Raw genomic sequence first — 24,441 nt, 5'->3', positions numbered from 1 at the left:
GCCTTGACCCTGCTGGGACAGGCAGCCAGTTCCACCAACATTCCTGCCCTGCCGTGTACAATGGCATGTGCTTCCTGAAGACTTGGGCCCAAGACCCAGCCCTTGCCATGTTAAAAACCATCTTCCTAAACCCTGGCTGTCTCTTGGGGCATTTCTCCTCATTGCGTATACCCAAAAGCTAGGCTGCTGGACCCCATTCATAAGACAGCTGATTAGAATAAAACTTGCCTAACCCAAGAAGAGGCAGATAATGAACCACCCAGCCCTAGGAGGCCAGGCTAACTCTCCTCATCTAGAAGATTCAGCCTCTTGGATACAGGTACTATTCACTCATGGCCAGAAGCCCTGTTATCCACTAACTCAGTGTCCACATGCTCTGGGAAGTAGCTAGAGGGGAACCACTCAGAACCTCCATCCCAGGAAGGGCGGGTCCCAGGCTAGAGGGGAACCACTCAGAACCTCCATCCCAGGAGGGGCGGGTCCCAGGTCGTTAAACTCAGAACCTAGCCTTTAAGTCTGACTGAGGCTTCCCTTTCCCCTCCCATGCTTACTATTTCAATTGTATCCTGTTTATAACTCCTAGAATCTTTCAGGAGGTGCCGGGCCAAGTTTTTATTTTCCTGTCTGGTGGGGGAAAGTCTAGCTCAAAATTGCCTAGAACTTCCTTGATAGCACTGACCTGCTGTTGAGACTAGTTCTCCGAAGGAGAAAGATTTGGCTGTTAGCCTGCTTGCGAAGATCACCAGCCTCTGTGAGAATAAGGGGTTCCTACAGCCAACATAGCCGGAAAGCAACCCCAACTCTGGCACCAAACCTCTAAGCACAGATTGGAGAGCTTGCTGAGATTTGCTGTAAACAGTCTGGATCCCTGAATTCTTTCTCTGTCTGACACTGAGGCCTGACATTTCGGAACCAGTGTGACTTAGCCAGATGGTAACCAGGCAGGGGACTGTGGAAGATGCTGAGGACCCTGCCTACATAAACAGCAGTCGTGACTGCGAGAGCAAGGAGGCAGTGCCCACGGTCCAGACGGGAAGCATCCCGGGGAGGGAAAGCCCCAAGCCTGGCTGTCCGGAAGGACTCTGTGACAGCACATCGGGAGGTGGCCTAGAACAGGTGTGTGGCACAGTGCAAGCTGGAAGAAGGGAAAGGTGACCGTGCTGTCACAGCTGTACCAGGTTCCACCACACTCCGCACAGGGCTCCCTGGAGATAGGCATAGGTGCTGCGGAGACGCCAAAGCTCACAGTGCAGTTCTGTCTCAGTGTGTGAGGCCCCTTCTGGAGAAAGCACAGCCCTTTTTTGGCTCTCATCATAAACACAAGATTGCGAAGGGAGTCTCTGCCCCTCGTGATTCACAGATCACCAAACGTGCTTGGTGGCCGGTGTGTGATGAGGCCTTCTGCACCTGCAGCCCAGGAGCTGGAGGTTCGGTGACAGAGCTGCTTCAGAGGACCAACACTGGATGGGGTGGGGGTACCTGCATCTGGATAAAGCAAGCCGGAAGCCCCCCTCCCCCCGCACTCACCAGTGGCAGGGTTGTATACGCCTCCATCGTTGACCAGCACCTTATTAAAGAGGACGACGCCTCCGTCACTGGGGAAAGGCTTCTGGGTGAGGCCGGCTGAAAAGGACACCAGGGCAGGCAGTGGCACCCCTAGGCAGAGAGAGGCAAGAGCACATGGACCAGCCTGTCTTCTGAAAGTGTTGATGTAGATTGGGGTACAAGCTATGTTGAAGGTCCGGAGCCTGCCCTCGATAGACCAACAACTAGTACAGAGAAGCTGAACTGGACAGGGATGAGGCACGTGGACACTTCATATGAACACACAGAAAGCTAAATGTATGTGTAAGGAAGAATGCGCTGTGTGTATGTGTTTAGGTGAGCCTGCTGTGTGCCGCACCCGGGAGTGGTGCTGGGTACATAAAGAGAATCATCTAGGGAGCTGCTTGCCTGATCCAATAAAGCCTGGGCCCCAGAAAGCTCATCAGGACCACACAGAGCCCAGCCCACCCAGCGCTCCCCTCGGAAAACATGAACAGAGACAGCGTAGGAGGAAAACTCCTGCCTCTCTAGGGTTTCAGTCCCTAGAGGCCAGGACCTCAGGGCGGGGCTGTTGGGTGTGGAAGGGCTAGGCTCTAGGCTCCACCCATGCCTGCAGTGCCAAGGGAAGAAGGCAGGAAGTGCAGGGCAGAGACCACCAAGGAAAACAATTCTATTCAGGACATACCTGGGGTAGCTACAGGAGGTGACTTGGGGTAGCCTGAAAACCAAGAGAGTGAAAAGTGTTAAATCCTGAACTGGTATTTTACAGAATGCTCCCTTCACCTAAGTGCTCAAATTGGGCCTCTGTCACTAAAGAAACAGAGCAAGAACAAGTTCAGAGATGTCTTCTTCACCTGCCAGCTCACGCTTAGACAGCAGTGCCAGCCTAAGGCAAGGAGAGCCCACCGACAGCCTCGTGCGCCTTCCTCACGACACACACAGCATTCGTTAGGTGTGTGTGTACAAGCATGGTGAGACAGATGTGCAAACGGCCCAAAAGAACATAAGCATCCCTGGAACGGAAACATGATGGACTCATTCTAGAAAAAGCAACTGTGATGGCCACAGCCATGGTGACTAATAGCAGGTGTCTCCTCCCCAGTGTCCCACCTTACCAGACAGCCATAGTCCTAAACCAGTTATTGGTGTATCAGATCACTGGAAGGAGCCAACCGAATCTGACTGGAAAGGGACTATGCCTGGTCCCCAGTAGGTGTGCTTGGGATACAGATGTACCTTGAGTGCGGCTGGGACGGCCACAGACAGAGATGGCTTTAGGGACTGACTCGGGCTAAGTCATGGCTCTCACCCACGACGGGGACAGTTACATTTTTATTTCTCTAGCTGTCCTGAGGTGTTCTCGATAGCCACATGTCAGATCAGAAAAAATGTGGTTCCTCCAAACTCTAGTGTCCATGGAAGCTACCCTTCTGAACTTTACCCCAAAGGTGTAAAGTTCACCACAGTGCACACACACAGCACCAGGCATAGGCTAGAGCAGTTGGCCATTCTGGGCCTTCTGAAGGGCAGACTCACCTGGTGCCCCTGCATAGCCTTCTGAACTAGGGATGGGCCCCTGCCCCATCTGTCCATCCACTCCCTGGGGCAGGCCCCTTCCGGACACGCCCATCCTGCCTGGAGGCCCAGCTTCTCCCGTCTCCATGCTGACCCCACTAGAGCCAGGCAGGAAGGGCAGCCCTGGGCGGCGAGGCCAGGCAGGCAAAGGTGGTGGTTGCAGGGGCTTCTGGGGCAGTATTGGCCGCTGGCCTGTCTGTGGCGGTCTGGCAGGGTCCTCTGGCAGCGGGGTCAGGTGGGGTGGCTCAGTGGGGGTGTCCTCTGAAGGTCCGGTGGGTTCTAGTGGGGTCTTCTCAGATGATGGCGGGGGTGATTCTGAGGGTTCCTCTGCTAAGAAGTGAGAAAACCAGAGTTAAAATGTCGCCAGGCCCGCAGTGTGAGGCCTCCATGGCATAACCCTTGATTAGCTACGAACAACCATGCCTGCGTAGCTGAGGTAATTGTCCTCCACAGGATGTAAAGGACACCATGGCTTCGGATGCTCGCCTGGTATCCTCTGAAGGAACTACAGCCGCACTGCCTCCAATCAGCTGGGAAGAAGCTGGGGCCTCCTTGCAGGTGCTGACTCCAGAACTGCACGGTCCCAGCTCCAACGCCATGGCCTTTCACAGCATGCTCACGTCTTCCCACCAGGATTTCATACCGCTGGCTACCACAGTCTCAACAGCATGCCAGCCCCAGTGCCAGGCTGGTGGCCTCACTGCTGGCTCCTGAGGGGCCACCCAGGCAGGTGTCAGGAACTTTCCCTGCCCCTGTAGTTGTCACTGACCCCAAAGAAGCATCACCACCCTTTCCGCAGGCCTTGAGATCACCAGTGGAGGGACTTCCCAGGAGGGGAACCTCCTGCTTCATGCCTCTCTGAGTGGCCACCACAATGACTCAGCCAAGAACCGCCACCCCTTCCTTTCTCTGGATACATTCCCGGAACTGGCATTTCAGCCAGCCCTGGCTACTGCTCACAAAGCATCTGAAAACGTGCCACTAGCAAATGCAAAGACCGTCCACCTCCTTTATTATCCTGGTGTCTGCCATGCCCTAGGACAGTAACAATGACAAAATACATATTGTAGTTCCCCTTCCACCCAAGAACAAGTAGCCAGAGCACCCCAAAAAGTTATTTCTCAGCCTTCTCTGCCCAGTTTTCATGAGAGAATAAACCCCACAGAAAATGGTTCGAGTAAGCACCATTTCAGTTCTCCCGAAGGTGACATCGGGATAATCCCACTGCCAACGCAGGCAGTGAGCAGATGTGATGGGGTGACTGTCCTGGCATATCCAAGAGGCTGAGGCAGGAGGACACCAAATAATAGGCCAGCCAGCACTACTAAAACTCCTCTCAGAAAAATAAAAACTCACAAGCATTCTTTCTTTAAAAGCTACGAGGCATATGTTCCATGGAAATGAGGGAGGAAACCATGAAAGAGTTAAGTGTCTTGCTCAGGACAAAGGTTAAAGGTCGGTGAGGGAGAACACAGATAAAAAGCCAGGAGTATCAGGAAGGAGGAGAGTTCACAGCAAAAACTTGCTAATACTTTAAACATGGAACTGAAAAGTGTCCGGATACATTTTATAATGTAGAAAATTGTGTTGAGGGTGGTTGGAAGCTGAGAAGATAGCAGCTTTCCTTACATATCTAAAATCTATTTTCATACATGTGATGTGTGTGTATGCATGTTTTGTATATGTGTGGTACACATGTGTAGAGGTAGGCCAGAGTTAATGTCATTCGTGTGAGAACTGTCATTATGGCTACCCATTATTCACTGGGGCAGGCTCCCTCAACCCAACCTAGAGCTCACTGATATGGCTGCTTTCCTACCCACCTTGCTCTGGGAATCCTCTGTCTCTGCCTTCTGAGGCCTCCACACCCATCTGGCATTTATGTACATTTCTTGGCACTTCTGAGCCTTCTCCCCAGTCCCTTGTGAATATGGACTTTTTCCCTTAAAGGTCACGAGCCAATTATGGGGGCTCATTCCTTTAATCCCAGCACTCAAGAGACAGAGCCAGGAGAAGCTTTGTGAGTTCGAGGCCAGCCTGGTCTACAGATCAAGCTCTGGATCACTTAGACTCTTTCTCAAAAACAAAATAAGGAACTAGGATGCTAAAACAGTAGAGAGACTATTTTGGGAAAAGGGTACCAAGAGGAAGGGGGAGGAGGGTAAGAAATGAATGGAGTGAGTTTCTTAAAGGCACCGAGTCCTAGGGAGATGGCTCTGTGGGTGAAGTGCTTGCCAGGCAAAGAGAAGAGCCTGAGCGCCAGCCCTGGCACCCACGTGAAAAGCCAGTTTCACAGGCATTCGTGACGCAATAGACGATTAGCCTCCACATGCTACACCCACCTACACACATGAACATGTATGCAGATAGACACATCAAATTTTAAATCAACGGAGAAGGGGATCAGCAGAAGGAAAGAGGAAAGATCCAAGCGCATTGGGCACTCATGAAAATGTCATAAAAACCTATTGTACAACTCATATACACTAATTAGAAACCCACCGCATCTCCTCCTCGGGTTCCGTCCCCATCACCAGTGCCGCACGCTCTCACCTGAGCCTCCCTGGCTTGGCGCCTTTGCTTAGCAGCGCCTGTCCCCTAAAACCTCTTCAGCACCCATCCCTGAAGTCCAGCCCAAACACCACCTCTGCGAAGCTCAGAAGATCTGTCCAGGGGGCTTGAGCAATCTTGCTTCTGAAGCAGGAAGGAACTTAGGCCCCTTTTGATTTTCATCTGTCTTCCATCTCCTGCTGGGTTCATTTTCTCCGATCCCCAGTACTGGGCATAGGCGAAGCACGTGACAGAGACAGAGGTTCTCCAAGTATGGGAGTTACGACACTTCACCCAGGAACCCTAATTCTACCCACAAGTCACTGCCATCCTAGGGTCCTACTGAGCGGTCTGGGCACACGGGACCATGATGGCTTTTAATTTAGGTCTCAACACCAGACACACCATAACAAGTCGAAAACATCTAAGATATTGTCTGAGCAAATGCCTCCGATTCATCTTGGGGAAGTCAGGGCTTTAGGGGCGAGCAGAGCTGCATGCTGGGAAACTGTCACCACCTCATAGGGAGATAACGGTGAAAAAGCTGGTTCTGATCCAGCTTGGGCTCCGCCCAGTGCCACGTGGTGTTTCCACAGATATTTATTACCAAGTCCGAGCAACGGCTGAGCAGCCCTCCCGTCAGCTAGAGAGAACCCTGCTGAACGCACACATTTCTCATTCAGAAAGTGAGCCAGGGTTATCACCTGAGGAGGGAGCGTAAGGAACACTAAGCCACCAGGGCACCGGGCCTAGCTGCCAACAGGTGGCCCCAGGACGGTGGGAGAGAAGAGGAAGGTTCACTCCATGGGTGGCCCCGCCCTGTCCTTCAAAGTTCTGATGAGTTTTAAATGGTGGCTCATGGCTTTTATCTCAGCACTTAGGAAGCTGAGGCAGGAGAATTGTTATGAGTCTGAGGCTATAAACAGAGGCTGGGATAGAGAGTAAGACTGTCTCAAAGAGGGGTGGAGGGTGTTGATTAGAAGCCAATGTCAGCTTTACTAAGACAAGGCCCTCCTTAGGCTATGGTGCTGTCTTCCGCAGAGCTGACACCATCCACCCACAAGAGTCTAGGCTGTTATCTGCTGCCTACGTACCCTGGGGACAGCGGGGCTGAGCTCCTGGCAGAGGCAGGTATCACCATGCACCTGCGGCTGGGTAGTGCCTAGTCACAGAAAGACTTTGAGAAGGTGACCCTCGCTGTTACTGCTAGGTCTGCCTTCCAGGTCTGGCTGTGGGAAGTCAGCAAAGCCTTCCTAATTCTCAGCCTCGGATTCTGCAGCGCCCCCTCTTCTCACCCAGGCAGAAATTGACACCTACCAGACAGGGGCTGACTGTAGCACCCTGCATGAATGTCAAGTGCAGTCTGTCAGAAGATGGCGCTGAGATCTGATTTCCCTGGGTCCGGCAGGTGTATTCAAACATATGCTCAAGAAGGAAAGGGGCACACTAACAGGGGAAACAACTCATTCAGTAAAGTGCCTGCCACGCAAGCGTGGGGACCCGAGTTTAGACCCCAGCACCCACCGTGCAAAAGCTAGGAGCAGGGTCACACGTGTAACCCCGTGCTTTGAGACAGGGCAGAGACGGTGAGACTCCACCTCAAAAAATACTGTAGAAGGATGGAGCGACGCCTTGGAGGTGGAGTCTTTCTCTGAGCCTGGAACTCAGTTTCTCAACTTGCCAACAAGCCCATGACCCACAGGCAACAGGGTGCCCGTGCAGAAGACACAAATTCAGTTCTCAGCACCTAGAGTGGGAGGCTCACAGCTACCTGTAGCCCAGCCCCAGACACCGATGCTGCTAGCTTCTGTGGGCACCCACACTCGTGTGCACACACCCGCCCACACATATATCAAATCCTTAAAAACAAAAGGTGGAGAGTGACTGAGGAAGACCCCAGACTTGCCCTCTGACTTCCACACACATGCATACATGCACATACACATACATCGCATACAAAATCACACACATGAAAATCACGTTTTAAGTTTACGGTTATGTGTTGGGCCATATTTTTAGCTATTTTGGGCCAATTGCATGTTGCCTGTGGGTCATGGGTTGGATCTTCCAGCCACGTACTGAAACTGGAGAATCTGCTCATTGAGATTTTAAACTCTAAAAATTCACCATCTAGATGTGCTGCATATAACCTATGCTCTCAGCTTTGGAAGTGTGAGGCAGGAGAACTGCAGTGAGTTCAAGGCTAACCCGGGCTCCATTGGAAGCACCTGGCCAACAAGGGATACAAGGGCTACATAGAAAGAGACTGTCTTTAAAAAACAAACAAACAAACAAACAAAAAAGCCCAAAGCGGTAGCAGGATGGTTTAGTGAGTAACAGTGCTTGCTATCCGAGCGTGACAGCCTGAATCCCAGCCTTGGAAACCACATTTTAAGAGGCAGACACGGTAGCATCCCAGAACTACAGCAGCATGAGAGGCAGAAACAGAACTTCCTGGAAACTGGAGGACCAGCTAGCCTGGAGCACATGACATGAAAGAAAGAAGAGACCCTGCTCCAACAATGGGAGAAGAGAGAACCCACTCCTGAAAGTTGCACTCTGACCTCCACACGCATGCTATGGCTCACACATGCTATGGGACACACACTATAGCACATGCATACTATGGCACACACATGCCATGGCACACACATGCTATGGCACACACATGCTATGGCACACACATGCTATGGCACACACATGCTATGGCACACACATGCTATGGCACACACATGCTATGGCACACACATGCTATGGCACACGCATGCTATGGCACACACATGCTATGGGACACACACTATAGCACATGCATACTATGGCACATATATACTATGGCACATACATGCTATGGCACATGCATGCTATGGCAGACAAACTATGGCACATGCATACTATGGCATATTATGCTATGGCACATGCATGCTATGGCACACACTATAACACATGCATGCTATGGCACATGCATGCTATGGCACACACTATAACACATGCATGCTATGGCACATGCATGCTATGGCACATGCATGCTATGGCACACACTATAACACATGCATGCTATGGCACACACATGCTATGGTACATGCATGCTATGGTACATGCATGCTATGGCACATGCATGCTATAACACATGCATGCTATGGCACACACATGCTATGGCACACACATGCTATGTTACATGCATGCTATGGCACATGCATGCTATAACACATGCATGCTATGGCACACACATGCTATGGCACACACATGCTATGGTACATGTATGCTATGGTACACACATGCTATGGCACACGCATGCTATGGCACACGCATGCTATGGCACATGCATGCTATGGCACATGTCACACTATGGCGCAGGCATGCTATGGCACATGCACACATACTCTTTCTCCTTCTTCCCCGTTTTAATAATTAAGATTTAAAAATAAAATGGAAAACAAGCCCATCAAGCTATGACACTGCCGAGTGCTAAGTGCTGACCATGAGATGGGCCCACGCAGTAGGGCCCGAGTCCTGGGGAAGCATCTACCGCTGCATCCTCAAGCGGGATGAACCATGGCCTTAGCTCAGAAACATGGGCTCCAGAGCCCTGCAGCCCAAGGGCCCAGCTACTGACAGCGAGACAGGAGGCTGGTGCACCGCATGCAGCTGGCAGACCTGTGAAAGGCCTGCTCGGATCTCACCGGCAATCGTCACACAGTCTGAACTATTCTCTTGGCAGCATGGAAGCGGAAACGCACCTAGGGGATGGAAAACCTGCTCTGACCATACCACTCGCTCGGGATTCAGGTTAGACTGGAAAGACGGTCTGAGTTATTGCAGAGGACACTACAGGGGCCTTCAAGAGACCCCGCGGCCATTCCAGTGGAGGAGTTTAAAGAGAAAGACTGGAACCCACAGAAGGACAAAATGGGAACAGGATCTAATTTCTGCTTGGTTCAAACCAGTGGAAACAGGAATCCAGTACAACTGTGTCACGTGTTACTATCTGCGGTGACACCGGCAGCTGTAACACACATGTTACTATCTGCGGTGACACCAACAGCCGTGTCACATGTTACTATCTGTGGTGACACCAACAGCCGTGTCACGTGTTACTATCTGTGGTGACATCAACAGCCGTGTCACGTGTTACTATCTGTGGTGACATCAACAGCTGTAACAGACATGTTACTATCTGTGGTGACATCAACAGCTGTAACAGACATGTTACTATCTGTGGTGACATCAACAGCTGTAACACACATGTTACTATCTGTGGTGACATCAACAGCTGTAACACACATGTTACTATCTGCGGCGACATCAACAGCTGTAACACACATGTTACTATCTGCGGCAACATCAGAATTGAAGCCCTTTGCATTACAGCACTTGATCCACGGCAGAGAGGAGTGAGTGATCCGTGGCTGACATTGGCCGTGGATGTGGCTCTGTGGTACAGTGCTTGCTGAGCGTGCACAGACAGCGGGGTCTCTTCTCAGCCCGACAGAGAGGTGAACAGTAAAAGCTGGAGGACAGCGGAGTCTGTACGTGGACTCCCTCGCAGAGCTGACTTCGTGCTAGCGGTGTGGTGTCAAGTTTGGGAGTTTGTCTGTCCCACCCACTATGGGCACACATCTGTCTGCCCTGCCACTTGTGATGGGACTTTCCTCCCACTTCTAGAACCCCCTGGAAGTGGTTTTCACTTTAACAACTGGTTCGCAGTGCTCACCTCACCATTGCTGAGTGGGACTCTCACGTGTGACCCATGTCTTTGGAAGTTACACAGGATTCACATGTAGCCACGAGGAAGGCTCTGTCCAGAACACCTCTGTTCAAATCAGAAGTTTGTTGTTGTTCTAACATCATTCCTGTATAGTGTGTGTGTGTGTGTGTGTGTGTGTACACGCACGCACGCACACTCATGCATGTCAAGAGAAGTCCCTGAGAAGGCCAGAGGTGTGGAGTCCCTCTTGGAGCTGGAGTCACAGGAGGCTAGGAGCTTCTCCCCGATGCAGGGTCTTAGAACTGAACTCAGTCCTCTGTAACAGCCACGCATGTTTCAATTGTTGAAACATCTCTATAAACCCAAAATTCAAATGTTTGATGAATAGAAGCTGCTATTTACAGCAGCTAGGATGTAATAGAAGCCAGACACCCCCGGAGAAGAGCGGTCCGTGAAGCCAGGCGCCCCCAGAGAAGAGCTGTCTGTGAAGCCAGGCGCCCCCAGAGAAGCGCGGTCCGTGAAGCCAGGCGCCCCCAGAGGAGAGCGGTCCATGAGTCCTGACTGCCTGACTGACCCACATCTTCACTTATTTTACGTGAGTTCACAGAATTCTGATAGTCCACCACTGTACCTTAAGCCCAAGCTACCCCCAAACTCAGTGGATTTCAAGTCCATGGCAAAAGCTATCAGGATACTATTAGCAGGCCACCAACCCCAGTCAGACGTCATGGTCCAGTATTTCAGCAGTCTGAGCTGCTTCCTTGTTACAGCTTACCATAAGAAACTTAAGGAAAAATAGGATCCTTTAGTCTGTGGCATAACAGAATTCCAAGAGGAGGGATTCCGTGGGGGCAAGACCAGGAGCCACAAAACGAGAAGCACGGCCACATGTTCTCACCACAGAATGTTGAAAGGCTGTCTGTGCTTGGGTCGCGGCAGGGCTGTCCCTTCCTGGAAGCCAGACAAGAGGCTCCCCTGTCCACAGCAGCATCTCCCTCAACTCCAGCACCGGCCCTCCTCACCAGTTAGAGGGGAAGTGCTGGTTCCTGGGAGAGTCAACCTCAGCAAGAGACTGGCTGGTCCTGCAAACCCACTCACTCTCTGTCAGCCTCATGTGAGAGATGAGGGCTATCCTAGGTCCTGGGCAGGAAGACAGACTCTGGCTTTCATGTTTCCTGGGAGGGTTAACACTGGGCACCATGCTTCTGCTCGAGGGGATGCAGGTGACTAGCCACAGCTTGAGGAGGGTGGAATGATTGGATTGAGGAAAAGAAAGCAAAGGTGTTTGAACTGTGGCTTCAAGGACCAACAGTGCCACCCATGTGAGAAAATGAGAGCTAGGAACACGGGGACCCAGGCCTACACCCCAACTTGAAGGTCTTGGTGCACAGAGAACAAAGGGCTTGACCAACTCCCCGTATGTTCAGAAGGAACAGCTTGCAGTCAACAAGGGTCTTAGGATGTGATGTTGTGGGTTCTGGCAGGAGCTGTCTAGGCTCTATACTCTCTGTTTAGCCCTTAATGTAGAAAAGAAAGGAAAGAGAAGCATCACCCTGCAGCTCTCTGCAGCTTGGCCTGGAAGGGTCTGACCCATCCCAGGCTCCGCTCTCCTCCGGGTTTGGGGGAGGGACACATTGCAGGATGAAAATGGGAGACAACTCAGCCAGGAACAGAATCTACACACATTGGGTTAAGAGTGAATTAAAATGGGGAGGGGGGTTGTTTGCCAGTTACCAAGTGCTATATAATCCCTGCTAAAACCATTAAAACTGATTTCCAACTTACAGATACAAAGGAGGTAAGTACCCAGGGTGCTAACAACCCACCCAAAGTCATAGAGCTTCTGTACAGGTAGGCTGGGATTTCAAACCTGGGAGAGAACCAACATCTCCTAGTTGCTTTTTATTTATTTACTATTTATTATGTATATAATGTTCTGGGCACCAGATCTCATTATAGATGGGTGTGAGCCATCATGTGGTTGCTGAGAATTGAACTCAGGACCTCTAGAACGGCAGTCAGTTCTCTTAACCTCTGAGCCATCTCTCCAGCCCTCCTAGTTGCTCTTCATAGTACAAGATTCTGATCGTAGCTATGTGGTGGGCATAAACAGTCTCCCCTCTTTCATCCCGCAGCCTCTCACTTTCTGTCTTGCTGATACTCTTGGCCAAACTTAGTTTTTCAAAAGAACAAATCCATCCCTGTCCCAGGGCATCCCAGAATCGCACCATTCTCTCTGCCTGGACCGTTTTCCTGCACAGGTTGCTGAGGGGTTTATGTCCTCAATCTATTTATATCTCAAATGTCATCTCCCATGGTGCAGCCCTCCCTGACCATGCAGCTGAAACAAATTCTTGCCGACCATTATCTATTATGTTTCATCTCTCCTCAAGCTTCTGATTGTAACTAAAGATGGACCTTCACTAGCGCGGCTGTCCTGTCTTTTCCTCTAGATTCTAGACCTAGAGCATCAGACCTGTGTTGACTGAGACAGGACATGGCTTCAGACAGATCTGCTAAATAAACTACTACATCAGGTGTGGCGATACACATCTGTGACTTATTATTATTAATTATTATGTTGCTCATCTTTTAGAAGCTGGGTACCCATCAGAATCCCAGTGTGTGTGTGTGTGTGTGTGTGTGTGTGTGTGTGTATGAATGAACACACACATATATGTATTGCATACACTCTTACAAATCCCTTCTAAGTCCCAGGATAGAGCACATGCCTTGATGGGATACAGAAGACCCAGCGGAGGCCTGATGGATAATTCAGCCCGCTGCATGGCATCTCACAAGAATATGATCTGCGAGCTAACAATGAACTGGTTAGAAACAGGAGCTTACATTCCTGACCTACACCCCAGGTTATGATCTTTGTGCAGGTCCTCAGCCCCCCCTCTGGGCTGGTTCTCACCGTGGGAGAAGTGACTCTTCATGAGAACCCTTGTCTCCCAATATGGCAACCATGTTACTTTTCCAGGGCTGGTCTGCTGTGATCAGAAGAATATGGCAGAAGTGATTCCAGGCTAACTTAGTCCCCACGGGTGAGACCACAGCTCTGCTTTCCCTCTCGAAGCCAGTGCCACGTGTGTAAGTCTGGCTACTTGGGAGGAGCAGGGTATGAGAAGTCCACACGTACACATAGGGAAGGGGCCTCATGGGGAATCACCAGGACCCCAGGTCTGTGGCCCACGTGAATGTGAACCTTCCTGCCAAGCACAACACGGAGTTTAGTGGATATGTGACTGAGTCAGGCTGACGTTAGACAGGAGAGTAGCTGTGCCCTGTGCAAGCCCCCGATCCAGGACTAACGGAAAATAACTACCACCAAGATCGGGGTAGGAGATTACATGGCAACAAAATAAAACACCCTTTCACCCCAAAGTCTTCCCACAAATACCTTTTGAATTCCACCCACTTAATTATCTGTTCATATTCTTCTGGAAGTTTCTCTCATCCCCTAACCTCACGGCTCACCATCTCTCTCAACCTGATTCAGTAATTGCTTAAGCTTGGAGGCTCATCTCTGGGGCTTCTTCCTTTGCAAAGCCCTCTGGGAGGCTGGGGAATGGCCAATTCCCATGATCCTCTTTGTCTGGTTCTCCACCAGACTTTGGTTCACACTTGCCGTCTGTGAAGCCTCCATCTGCTATGTTCGAGGGGTGCGCCAGAGCATGTGAGCAGAGAGCTGGATCTCTGCACGGCCCTGTACTTTAACCCCCTGCACTGCGTGTAGGCTGTGTGCTCTCTCCCTGGACCGAGGGTGGGACCTGTGATCTCTGCACTCCTCACGGAGCCTCACCTGCTGTCGCTGCTCGGTAAATGTACCTTTTAACTGTTTGTGTGACTTCAACCTTAGCCCCAGAGTCACTCCAGGTTCCAGGATTCCTGGGTCTGAGGGTTCTGGAGGTCACAGAATACTACTCTTTAATTTTTGGCTGCTCTCAATCCCAAATTCTCCCAAGCGCACACGGTCTGTATTCACAGCACTGCCCCAGTCAGGAGGATGGTGCGTGAAACCACGCTGTCTCCAGAGTTTAGTTTCCAGCTCTGCAGAGAAGAGCCTCAGGACGGACACAGATTCCCACGCTGTCCAGCACTGCTAATTAACTGGAAATATCTGGCTGCATCTGTTATTGTAAAGCACAGACCAGACAGCATTTCGACCACAAGGGACAGTTGCCCCGTGAGCACACAGGACTCACCATCTTAACTCTACATTCCAGAGACGCAGCGGCTGAGATCTGAGGTGGGGCTGTGTCTCCAGATAATCAAGCCTGGGAACCGTGGCCAGTTTCCAGCCCTGCTTGACCCTGGTGACTCCTTATCTACAAATGAACACTGTACTTTAGAGACAAAATCCAGAGCATGTCTGTTTGACTACCATGAACTCTCCCCTCACCTCCTGAGGTGACAGGACTCAGCCTTGAACCTCTCCACAGCTCCTCCTCAGTGGGGGCCCAGTCAGAAATTACCAGAGGCTCTCAGGAGCCAGGAAGGCTCAGCTCTGTGTCACCCGGAGTTAACACAGAAGAAAAGATGACAGGCTTGCAGGGGAGGACAAGAGAAGAGAAAGTAGGGGAGGGGAGGTTGGGAAATGGCTTCCTCAGCTCACGACTGCTGTTCCGTAGTGCCGTGGGCCCTACACGTCTGCATTCAGCTCTGGGAGACACAAGGTTATGTGCTATGCAGCGACCGTGACCTTTGTGTGCCCCCATTGCCCATCCTTAGAAAAATGGACTAAAAAATTGTGGTGCATTTATACAATGACTATTATTCAACCCTTTAAAAAATGGCATCTTGAAATGGACAGAACTAGAAAAAAAATCATCCTGATTGAGGTAACCCAGACACAGAAAGATAATATTTGTTTATATCTGGATACAGCTGTTAAATGAATGATAAGCTAGCTACAATCCATAGACCCAAGGAGAATAGGCATAGAGGAAAGGACTGGGAGGGGGCAGGCGGGTCTCCCTGGGAGGGAGGAAGAGTTTGGAGAGGGGAGTGGGGAGAGAGACAAGAATGACAGGACCAGGTGGGAAAGGGGAGGGTTGGAGGGAATTGAGGGAGGGAATGAGGGAGAGTCAGCTAGAACTGAAGGACACCTGAGGAGCAGTATGGAAACCTAACACGGAGGGAAGCAGTACTAAATGACTCCTAATGATGATCCGCTCTACTAAGATCAGCGCCTCATTCGGCCAGCATCAGAGAGGCTTCCCCCTACAGCAGATGGGAACAGAGACCAGCAGCCAGGCACCATGCAGAGACACTGGAACACACGGCTCTGAGATGTCTCCATCAAATCCCTCCCCTCAGAGCTCAGGGAACCCCAAGGAAGCAGAAGGAGTAGGGGAGAAAAGGGATGGAGGACACCAGGAAAACTCTCTAATCAACATTAAGCAATGCTCGTATGAACTCGCAGAGACCGAAGCCACAAGTACAGGGCCTGCTTGACTCTGCACCAGCTCCCCTGCATGTGTATTATGGATTTCAGTTTAATACTTTGATAGGAATCTTGAATGTGTGATCAGTTGGGTCTCTGATTCTTGTGCCTGCTCTTGGGACTCTTGCTTTTCTGTTGGCTTGGTTTGGCCAACTTCAATATGAAGGTTTTATCTTAATATACTTTATTTTGTCATGTTTGGTTATTTTATCTTTTCTAATGAGAGACAGAAAGGATCCAGGGGAAGGGAGGTGGGGAGGAGCTGGGAGGAGGAAGGGAGACTGTATTCAGATTATATTATATGAGAAAAGAATCTATGTTTTGGGCTGAAGAGATGACTCAGAGGTTAAGAGCATTGCCTGCTCTTCCAAAGGTCCTGAGTTCAATTCCCAGCAACCACATGGTGGCTCACAACCATCTGTAAAGAGGTCTGGTGCCCTCTTCTGGCCTGCAGGCATACACACAGATAGAATATTGTATACATAATAATTAAATAAATATTTTTTTAAAAAAAGAATCTATGTTTAATTAAAGGGGGTACCTCCATAAGATTGAAAGTGTAGGCAGACCTGTAAGGCATTTTCTTAACTAGTAGTGTGGGAGAGTCTAGCACATTGTGGGTGGAACCACCCCTGGGCTGGTGGTCCTGGCTTCTATAAGAAAACAGGCTGAACAAGGCAGTCAGTAGAACTCCTCCATGGCCTCTGCACCAGTTCCTGCCTCCAGGTTCCTGCCCTGTTTGACTTCCTGTCCTGACTGCCTTGGATGATGAACAGTGAAGTGTAAGCCACCTCTTTCCTCCCCGAGTGACTTTGTCACTGTGTTCCATCATAGCAACAGTGACCCTAACTAGGACTAGAAAGTTCTGGCTTGTTCCTGGGCTGTGGACAAGAGAAGATCAGAAGAAAGCATCTTTATCCTTCGAGGATTATGTGTTTGTCTTAAAGCAAAACTTTCGCTATGAAATACATTCCTCAAAACTATCAAGAGACTGTCACTTGGCCATTTACGCATTTGCTGGGTGTCTACACTGCAGCAGGCGCTGCTTTTGGCACCATGGCTGAGCTTCCTAGGTGACAGAAGTACGGGGCTTTCAACCTGCTCCAAACCTGCCCTCACACCGTGCTTGGTCACGGTCCCGTATGTATCTGTGAACATGACACAGCGTCACCCTATCTGCTGCAACTGTACTGGATTTCCTAATCCAGTACATTAGGAAATGGAAACGGTGGTGACAAAGACAATAACAACACAAATGAGAGATAAATGGGTTAATGAAGAGGGGATTCTCTTGGCGCAGGCAGAGGTGACACATATTGCCCCAGTTCTCTTTGTGGGGTCCCCTCACCCCGCCTGCAGCACGCGGCACAGATCACTTCTTTGCCATCTGTCTTTGGTAAATCAGATTTTCTTTCCTACTTTCAGTGTGTTACAGGTTGACTCTTTATAAAGCACACAGACCATGTGCCTAAATGCTGCCATAAAGTTATACTGTGTTGTAAATGCCTGGGGTACGTGCATGTATGTTCAGGGGTCCACGTGGGAGCCTATGTGTGAGTGCGTGTGCATGTGAGAGTGTAAGCATGCATGTTTGAGTGTGTGCACATGAGGGCTATGTCTGTGAGCGTGTGTGTGTGAGTGCATGCAAGTGTGTGTTCATGTGTGTTTCTTTTGAGACAGGGTTTCACATAGCCTAAGTTTGCCTTAAACATGTGAGTGTGTGTGCTCACACATAAACATGCATGTAGGGTGTGTACGTAAGCATGTGAGTGTGTGTGTTTCTTTTGAGACAGTGTCTCATAATACCTAGATTGGCCTTAAACTTCTGATCTTCCTGCCTTCACCTCCCAAGTTCTAGCCACCATACCTCCACCTCCTGATGTAGGTGGGTCTTCTATCTATCTGTTGCTTTCATTGGTTAATTAATAAAGAAACTGCTTGGCCTTTGATAGGACAGCAGCTTAGATAGGCGGAGTAGACAGAACAGAATGCTGGGAGGAAGAGGGAAGTGAGACAATCGCCATGCCTCTCCTCTCTGGGTCAGATGCTATGGAGCCAGCCACCAGGTCAGACATGCTGAATCTCCCTCCCCCCCCCCCCCCCCCCCCGTAAGCCACCACCTCATGGTGCTACACAGATTATTAGAAATGGGTTAATCAAGAGTTAGCCAATAAGAGGCTGGAACTAATGGGCCAAGCAGTGTTTAAATGAATACAGTCTGTGTGTTGTTATTTTGGGGCATAAGCTAGCTAGGCAGCCAGGAGCTGGGCGGCAGGAATGCAGCCTGCAGCTCATTACAACCTCCCTTGAGGTGGTGCTGGGAATTGAACTCGGGGCCTCACTCTGCATCCCCAGGCTGGCTGGTATTCTCACTGTTGGCATGTTGCTTCCAATCCACAACCTGTCACTGACCTATGGATCATATTTGGTGAAGTACTGATATAGTTAATTCTCCAACCATCTGAAAGGCTGGCACAGCTCTGCCACAAGCCGCATGCGCAGTACCAGAATGGGGCTGCCAATCCACTTACTTGCTGATGGCTGGAACTTCACCAGATCTTGCAAGTCTGTAGATATCTGGAAAACGTGGCTGTAGAATTGCTGCACGGAGTTCTTGAGGCCAGAGATGTCTCTGGAGTGTGACCTGAGCGTCCCGTTCATCTGCCGGACGCAGTTCCACAGACTGCTCACGTGCTTGCCCAGCCCCTCCTTGATCCTCTGCAGACCCCCGGAGATGGCATCCAGCCTGCTGCACGTCTGCTCCAGCTGAGACACTCTGCTCTCCATCGCAGACACCCCACTCTGAACCCCGTGAGCACTCTCCTTGCAGCTGTCCAGCTCAGCCAGCACTCGGCTCTGCAGCTTCTGCCAGCGCTCCTCCAGCTGGCCGCAGCACGGGGCACCAGGAGACGGGACGGTCCCCACTGTCCTCTCTTGCTCCCCAGTCTTGGTAAACCCACTTGCTTCGGCACTGTCACCGGCTCTGCCGTCGCTCATTCTGCTCTGCGAACAAGTCCCCTTACATTCCGAGGGATTCAGCTGAGAGTGGAGAGAGCTGAAGTCCTCTCGAAGTTTTTGAATGCTGCGACCTGTTTCTTGGAACTTTCTGTACATCGTATCGTTGAGGGATTCCAAAAGGCTCAGGCTGACGTGTGTGAGGTCCTCTCCGCTTGGCAAACTGCCATCTATCCCATGAGGCAAGCTCTGCAGACAGATGTCCTCAACCATTTGAACTTTGTCCTTCAGGCGACTCAGCTCCACGAGGATCTGCGCATTCCCTGCCCCTGGCTGCCCTGGCAAGGCAGGGTCCGCTGGTGTCAACTCCACATCTGAGCCATTGGCCACCTGCAGAACGATCCCCAGACGGTCCTCCAGGGAGTGAATCTTCTGATTGAGAAGCTGCCGCAAGTCACCTACCTCACCACTGATGGCCCCCCGAAGGGTCTCCTCGATGTAAAAGCAATGCTCTTCTGCGTTCTTCTCCGTCACGTTGATCCTCGCGTCCAGCTCGGTCCATCTTGCATCGAAGTCCACATCTGATTCCGGACCGGAGAGGCGGTCAAACTCATTGTCCAGCCGCCCATTCAGCATCCTGGTGGCCTCAGCGACTCTCTCGATCTTCTGATCTAATGTCTTGATCTGTTGGCCAAAGTCACCATTTTTTTGACTGTCACAGCACCTCGGTTGGGCTGAGGGATCCGGCAGCCGGGCTCGAAGGTCGGCGATGTCTTTTTTCAGGCTCGCCTCCTTCTCCGCAATCAGGTCTACCACCCCCAGGTAGCTGCTGCCATAGTCATCACACTGCTGCTGCAGGCCCACCAGCTTGTACTCACACGTGTTCTTCAGGTCGGCCAGCTTCCGGTCCATGCCTTCCATGAGCTCTTCCTTCAGGGCATCTATCTTGCTGTCCATATAGGCCTGGTACAGCTCATTGGTTGTCATGGTGACTGTGGGGCCCTGGGCCGCCTCCTGCAGCTGCTTGAGCTGCCCTTCGTAGCCTTTTACCTTGCCGTCCAGCTCCTCCAGCTTATCGCTCTTGGTCTTCAGTGTGTCTTTGACTTCAGCCAGCTCAGACTTGATGTCCTTCATGCCAGAGTCCTTGCTGCTGAGGTGGCTCGGCAGCTGGCTCGGCTCTGCGTCTCCGGCAAAGGCGCCGTCAGGGGTTGGCTGTGGGAGCCACGGGGCTGGCCCTTTGCTGCCATCATCTTGGATGGTGTGTCTGAGGTTCTCCTTCAGCCCTGCCATGGAGGACTGGAGGTCCAGCACCATCCTGGTGAGCCGCACAACCTTTTCCTCCAGCACCTGGACTTTGGTTTGCTTAAGTTCCGGAGGACCTTGCTTTGGATCTGCTGCCGGGTCCGGTTCTGCTGTATCCGTTGGCGACAGAGTTTCCTTAGGCTGTGACACGTGGCTTGGATCAGTATCTGAAAGAAAGAGCAGGACTTGAATGGCCAGTTTCTGCAAGGTGCCTGGAGGAGATCCTGAAGCCTTCCGTGGTAGCCTCCCTGACTCCAAGCACTTCTGGGGCAGAGAACAGGTTCGGAGTCAAGCAGACCTCCTTTCTACTCTGGTTTTGCTATTTACTGTTTGTGTCTAACTCTGGGAGCTACACTGCCCTCCTCTGCTGAAAAATAAGCACAGGAAGCAAGATAATCCGTGATGTCTGTCACCCTGATGCCACCATATCATATCATCTACTGTGTCATGTGACTGTATCACGCCCAGTGAGCTGTAGCTACCCTACTGCTGACAGCTGGTGCTAAGATGCCACAAAGCACGCCAGAGAGATCCAGCATGTGGGCACCAGCATCCCATAGTTGAGGTTTCCTCAAAACACCTCCAGAAAATCTTCTTTTCTCTTTGCTTAGCATCCTTATGCTAAAAGGGTCTTGTTTCCCCTTGTTGTGAAGATAATGGATACTAAATGCAAAAAGAGATGTTTTCCTAGCATGTGTGAAGTCTTAGGTTCAATCCCCAGCACAAAAAAAGGAGGAAAATATAAACATCTAGTAGTAATCTTACACTGAGAAAAAGAACCCAGGAAAACGATCCGAAAGACGAATAATAGCCACAGTATTGAATCCCGAAGTGCGATGGCATCGTCGAGAGAGGGCACTAAGTTAGAAATCGGATGACATCGATAGAGAAAGCACGAAGTTAAACAAGAAAGAAAAGACAGACGCTCCAGAAACCCATGGCAACGGAATAAAGAGTGAGAAGCAAAGCAGCCACACCCTGGATGGCAGCAGAGGAGGCGGAAGAGGAACTCTAGATAAGGTCCTCACTGGCAGACCTGGCACAGAAAGGAAGCAACCAAACAACAAGGACGCAACCACATACAATGCATGTGTGCCTAACAATGAAAGACCCTGGAATCCAGAGCACTGTGGGCATTTTGGCTTCATGTTCCTTATCTCGTCTTGTCTCTTGTCTCGCAACAGCAAGCAACTTTTAGTTATTAAAATCCACTTAGCAAGAAAATAAGACTTAAAACCTAATCTCCAAACTCCTAAGCAAGTGCTTTCCTGCAGAGAACTATGAAGAACACATTGGAATTTTTATTCTATCTTAAGACACTAGAAAAAGAGCTGGCCCCTATACTCAGGAGAGACGGCCCCATCCCTCACCACAGGCCAAGGTGAACCAAACCTGAGGGGCAAAGGTGTAGGGGAGCTGACTCTTCCCCCTCGCCTGAGCTGGGTGGCCCTGAGACCCGGACTGACCAGTTCAACTGCCACCCAGGTCCACACCCTGGTCTTGGGTTGGCCCACCCTAACGACGACCCCATTTGGAGGTCGTGAAGGGACCAGTCCTGTGGAAAGATATCTACAGGATCTTCATGACTCAGGAGCAGCCGTGGGGCATCCCGGAGGAGTTCTGGTGAGAATCCAGTGATGGTAGCAGAAACCAGAGGCCTTGAACCAGACCAGTGACTCACTGCATGAACATTTGCTAGTAAAACTGATTGTGTGACACACGGAGGTCCCCAATGGCACCAGGACGAATGGAGAGGTGCTGGAGAGGCAGGAAAGATGAAGAAGAGAAGAGGTTTATTTTGTTTTACTCTTGTTTTTGTTTGCTTGCTTGCTCTGTTTTGCTCCCTTTGGGGGAGGTGCTACAGAGGTGAGGGAAAGATATGGGGAACCAGGAAGAGAATGGAATCGGGGTGCATAATGTGAAACTTTCAAAGAATCAATTAAGAAGTTAAATTAAAAATAAATAAATAAAGATAGTTGGGGGGAAGTAATATTCAGAATCACTAAACTAACTAAACGCTGTTTTTGAGCAAAGGAAATGAAACAAAATAAGACACAAGGGCGTCTGGGTATGGCGGTGCACACTTAGCATCTCAGCACTGAGAGGCAAAAGCAAGAGAACGCTGAATTCTAAGCCAGCCTGGGCTATATAGGAAGTTCCAGATCAGCCAGTTGATCACAGTGAGACCCTGTCTCAAACCCTGCCTCCACCAAAAAAAAAAAAGAAAAGAAAAAAAATGCAATCTTTCGGGAGTTATACTTGTGTGACGTTTTGTTTGTGTTCTGACAAAGAAAGCTGGCCTGGAGACCAGAGGGCGGAGCAAGGCACTAGTTAACCATAGTGGCCAGGCAGTGGTGGCACATGCCTTTAATCCCAGCACTCCGGAGATAGAAACAGAAAGTGATGGGGAGGGGAGTAGCCGGGATCTCAGGCTTTTTTTTCTTGGATGCAGGAAGGGAAAAGGAGCAACCAGCAACTGCTCCTGGTCCTCTGATCGTCCAGGTCTTTGCCCCGATATCTGGCTCCTAGTTTTTATAGATTAAGATGAATTAGATTAATGCTTCACGTACTGTACTCCCTAAAGCCAGGAAATGAATGACACCACAAAGTGAGAAGCAAGCATTTATTCTCGAGACATGGGCTCACTGTGTAAACCACACTGGCCTCAAACTTCCAACGCTTCTCTTGAAGCTGTCCAACTGTTGGGTCGCAAGTGTGCTTCGCCTTCTAGTGAGCGGCTAGGAAATAAACATTCTCTTCCCTTTTGTGTAACATCCCATCAATATGGTAATTAAAAAGGGAGGGACAAAGACCACCCCCAAAGCATATAAAAATTGTAATCAATAATTTTCAGACTGGGTAACAGTAATATCGAAACGCACTGTCTTAAAAATTCTGAGAAAAAAATTATGTGCCTCCACTTCTGCAAATACACACACACACACACAAATACACATATGTTACAAATATGCAAAACGAAAGTTCACCCACATATAATCTCTTCATGGACATACTGGAGGGTAGGGATATTTGTAGCTCAGCGGTAGACTGCTTGCCCTGTATGCAACAAAGCCCTGGGCTTATTTGCAACACCTGGCTTGAGGCTGTAAACCCTTGGGAGACAGACATAGGAGGACCAGAGGTTCAAGGCTATTCTTAGCTACATAGCAAGTTTGAGGCTAGCCTGGGCTATCTGAGACCTTATCTCAAAGGGGAAAAAGAAAGAAAAAAAAACAGCAACTGGAGGCTGTGTTCAAGCCAAATGAAGAAATGAACCAGATTCCAGCTCAGAGAGGAGAGTTCTGACCCCAGGGTGACAGGAGGAGGAGGACTGGTCACAGTGGGGTGGGTGAGAAGATTCCTGAAGAATCTCTTCAGCCAAGGTATCTGCTGCTGTGCCTGACGGAGCAGAAGACATAAAGATAACCAGAAAAGAGTTTGGGATGATGTAGGAGGGATAAGAGCATCGAAAACCAAGCAAAGGAGAAAGACATACAATGACACTAACTCTAAGCAATCCATAGTGCACTGTGGGGCACAGATATAAAATTCTATGGTTACTACATCATATACCGTGAATATTGATGGTGCAAACCACATGGTGTAACTGGAAAACACAGCTGTGCCGTGGACAAAAGGGAGTGGCAACTTCACCTCCCATAAGGTTAAGACACCAGATAAGGAGGTAAATCCTAGACTCAGCGAGTGCTCACATGAGCCAGAGACACGGCTCAGGAGTAGAGCACCTGCTTCCCACCATCAAGGCCCTGGGTTCAATCCTTAGCACAGGAAGAAAAACAAAAAGCATTGACAGTAAATTACCTCCGAGGCAGTGAAAAATGTCATCACTCTCCTTGCCTCTAGTCCTCATAAAACCGACTGTGAAGCTACACACATGTTTAAACTTTGATAAATAGAACCTGACCCTAGACAAATGGTCAGGATTCAGAAGGTCCTTACTTCCCATCATCCAGAGAGTCCCTCACAGGCCCTGCCATGACGGCCTAACACTATCTCAAATGAGCTGGAAACTGTGTCTTCCTTGTGTTATGTTTCCCCAAGTAGCCGATATCCAGCCTGCCAAAAAAAGAAGGTCAAGAAATATTTCCCGGGCAGGCATTGTTTTAGACAGGGTCCTTGAACTCACAGTCCTAGTGCCTCTGCCTCCCACATGCTGAGATTACAGGCATGAAACTCCACAATAGGCATCTTATTGAAATTCAGCTACCATAGTAACGATGTTCAGATACGGATACAGAGCTGGAGAGAGATGACTTAGAGGTTAAGAACAGAGAGGACCCGAGTTAGGTTCCCAGCTCCCACAAAGGACAGTTCATAAATATCTCCAACTCACAAC

General features: G+C 50.1%; 1 protein-coding gene across 1 annotated transcript in view; it reads right to left on the bottom strand.

Annotated features, from left to right (window-relative positions):
• LOC121458997 (EMILIN-2-like) overlaps nt 1–24,441 on the bottom strand; it is a 55,696-nt gene that overhangs the window by 1,321 nt on the left and 29,934 nt on the right. The window contains exons 4-7 of the mRNA XM_041668457.1: nt 18,359–20,251; nt 3,082–3,450; nt 2,231–2,263; nt 1,528–1,656 (exon numbers count right to left, since the gene is read on the bottom strand). Of these exons, the coding sequence (XP_041524391.1) occupies nt 1,528–1,656; nt 2,231–2,263; nt 3,082–3,450; nt 18,359–20,251 (2,424 nt within the window). The remainder of the gene's footprint in view (nt 1–1,527; nt 1,657–2,230; nt 2,264–3,081; nt 3,451–18,358; nt 20,252–24,441) is intronic.

The sequence above is a fragment of the Microtus oregoni genome, unplaced genomic scaffold (assembly GCF_018167655.1).
Source record: "Microtus oregoni isolate MIOR12 unplaced genomic scaffold, Mior012 000018F_ref0000195, whole genome shotgun sequence".
NCBI lineage: Eukaryota > Metazoa > Chordata > Mammalia > Rodentia > Cricetidae > Microtus > Microtus oregoni.
This window is presented reverse-complemented; position numbering and strand designations above follow the sequence as displayed.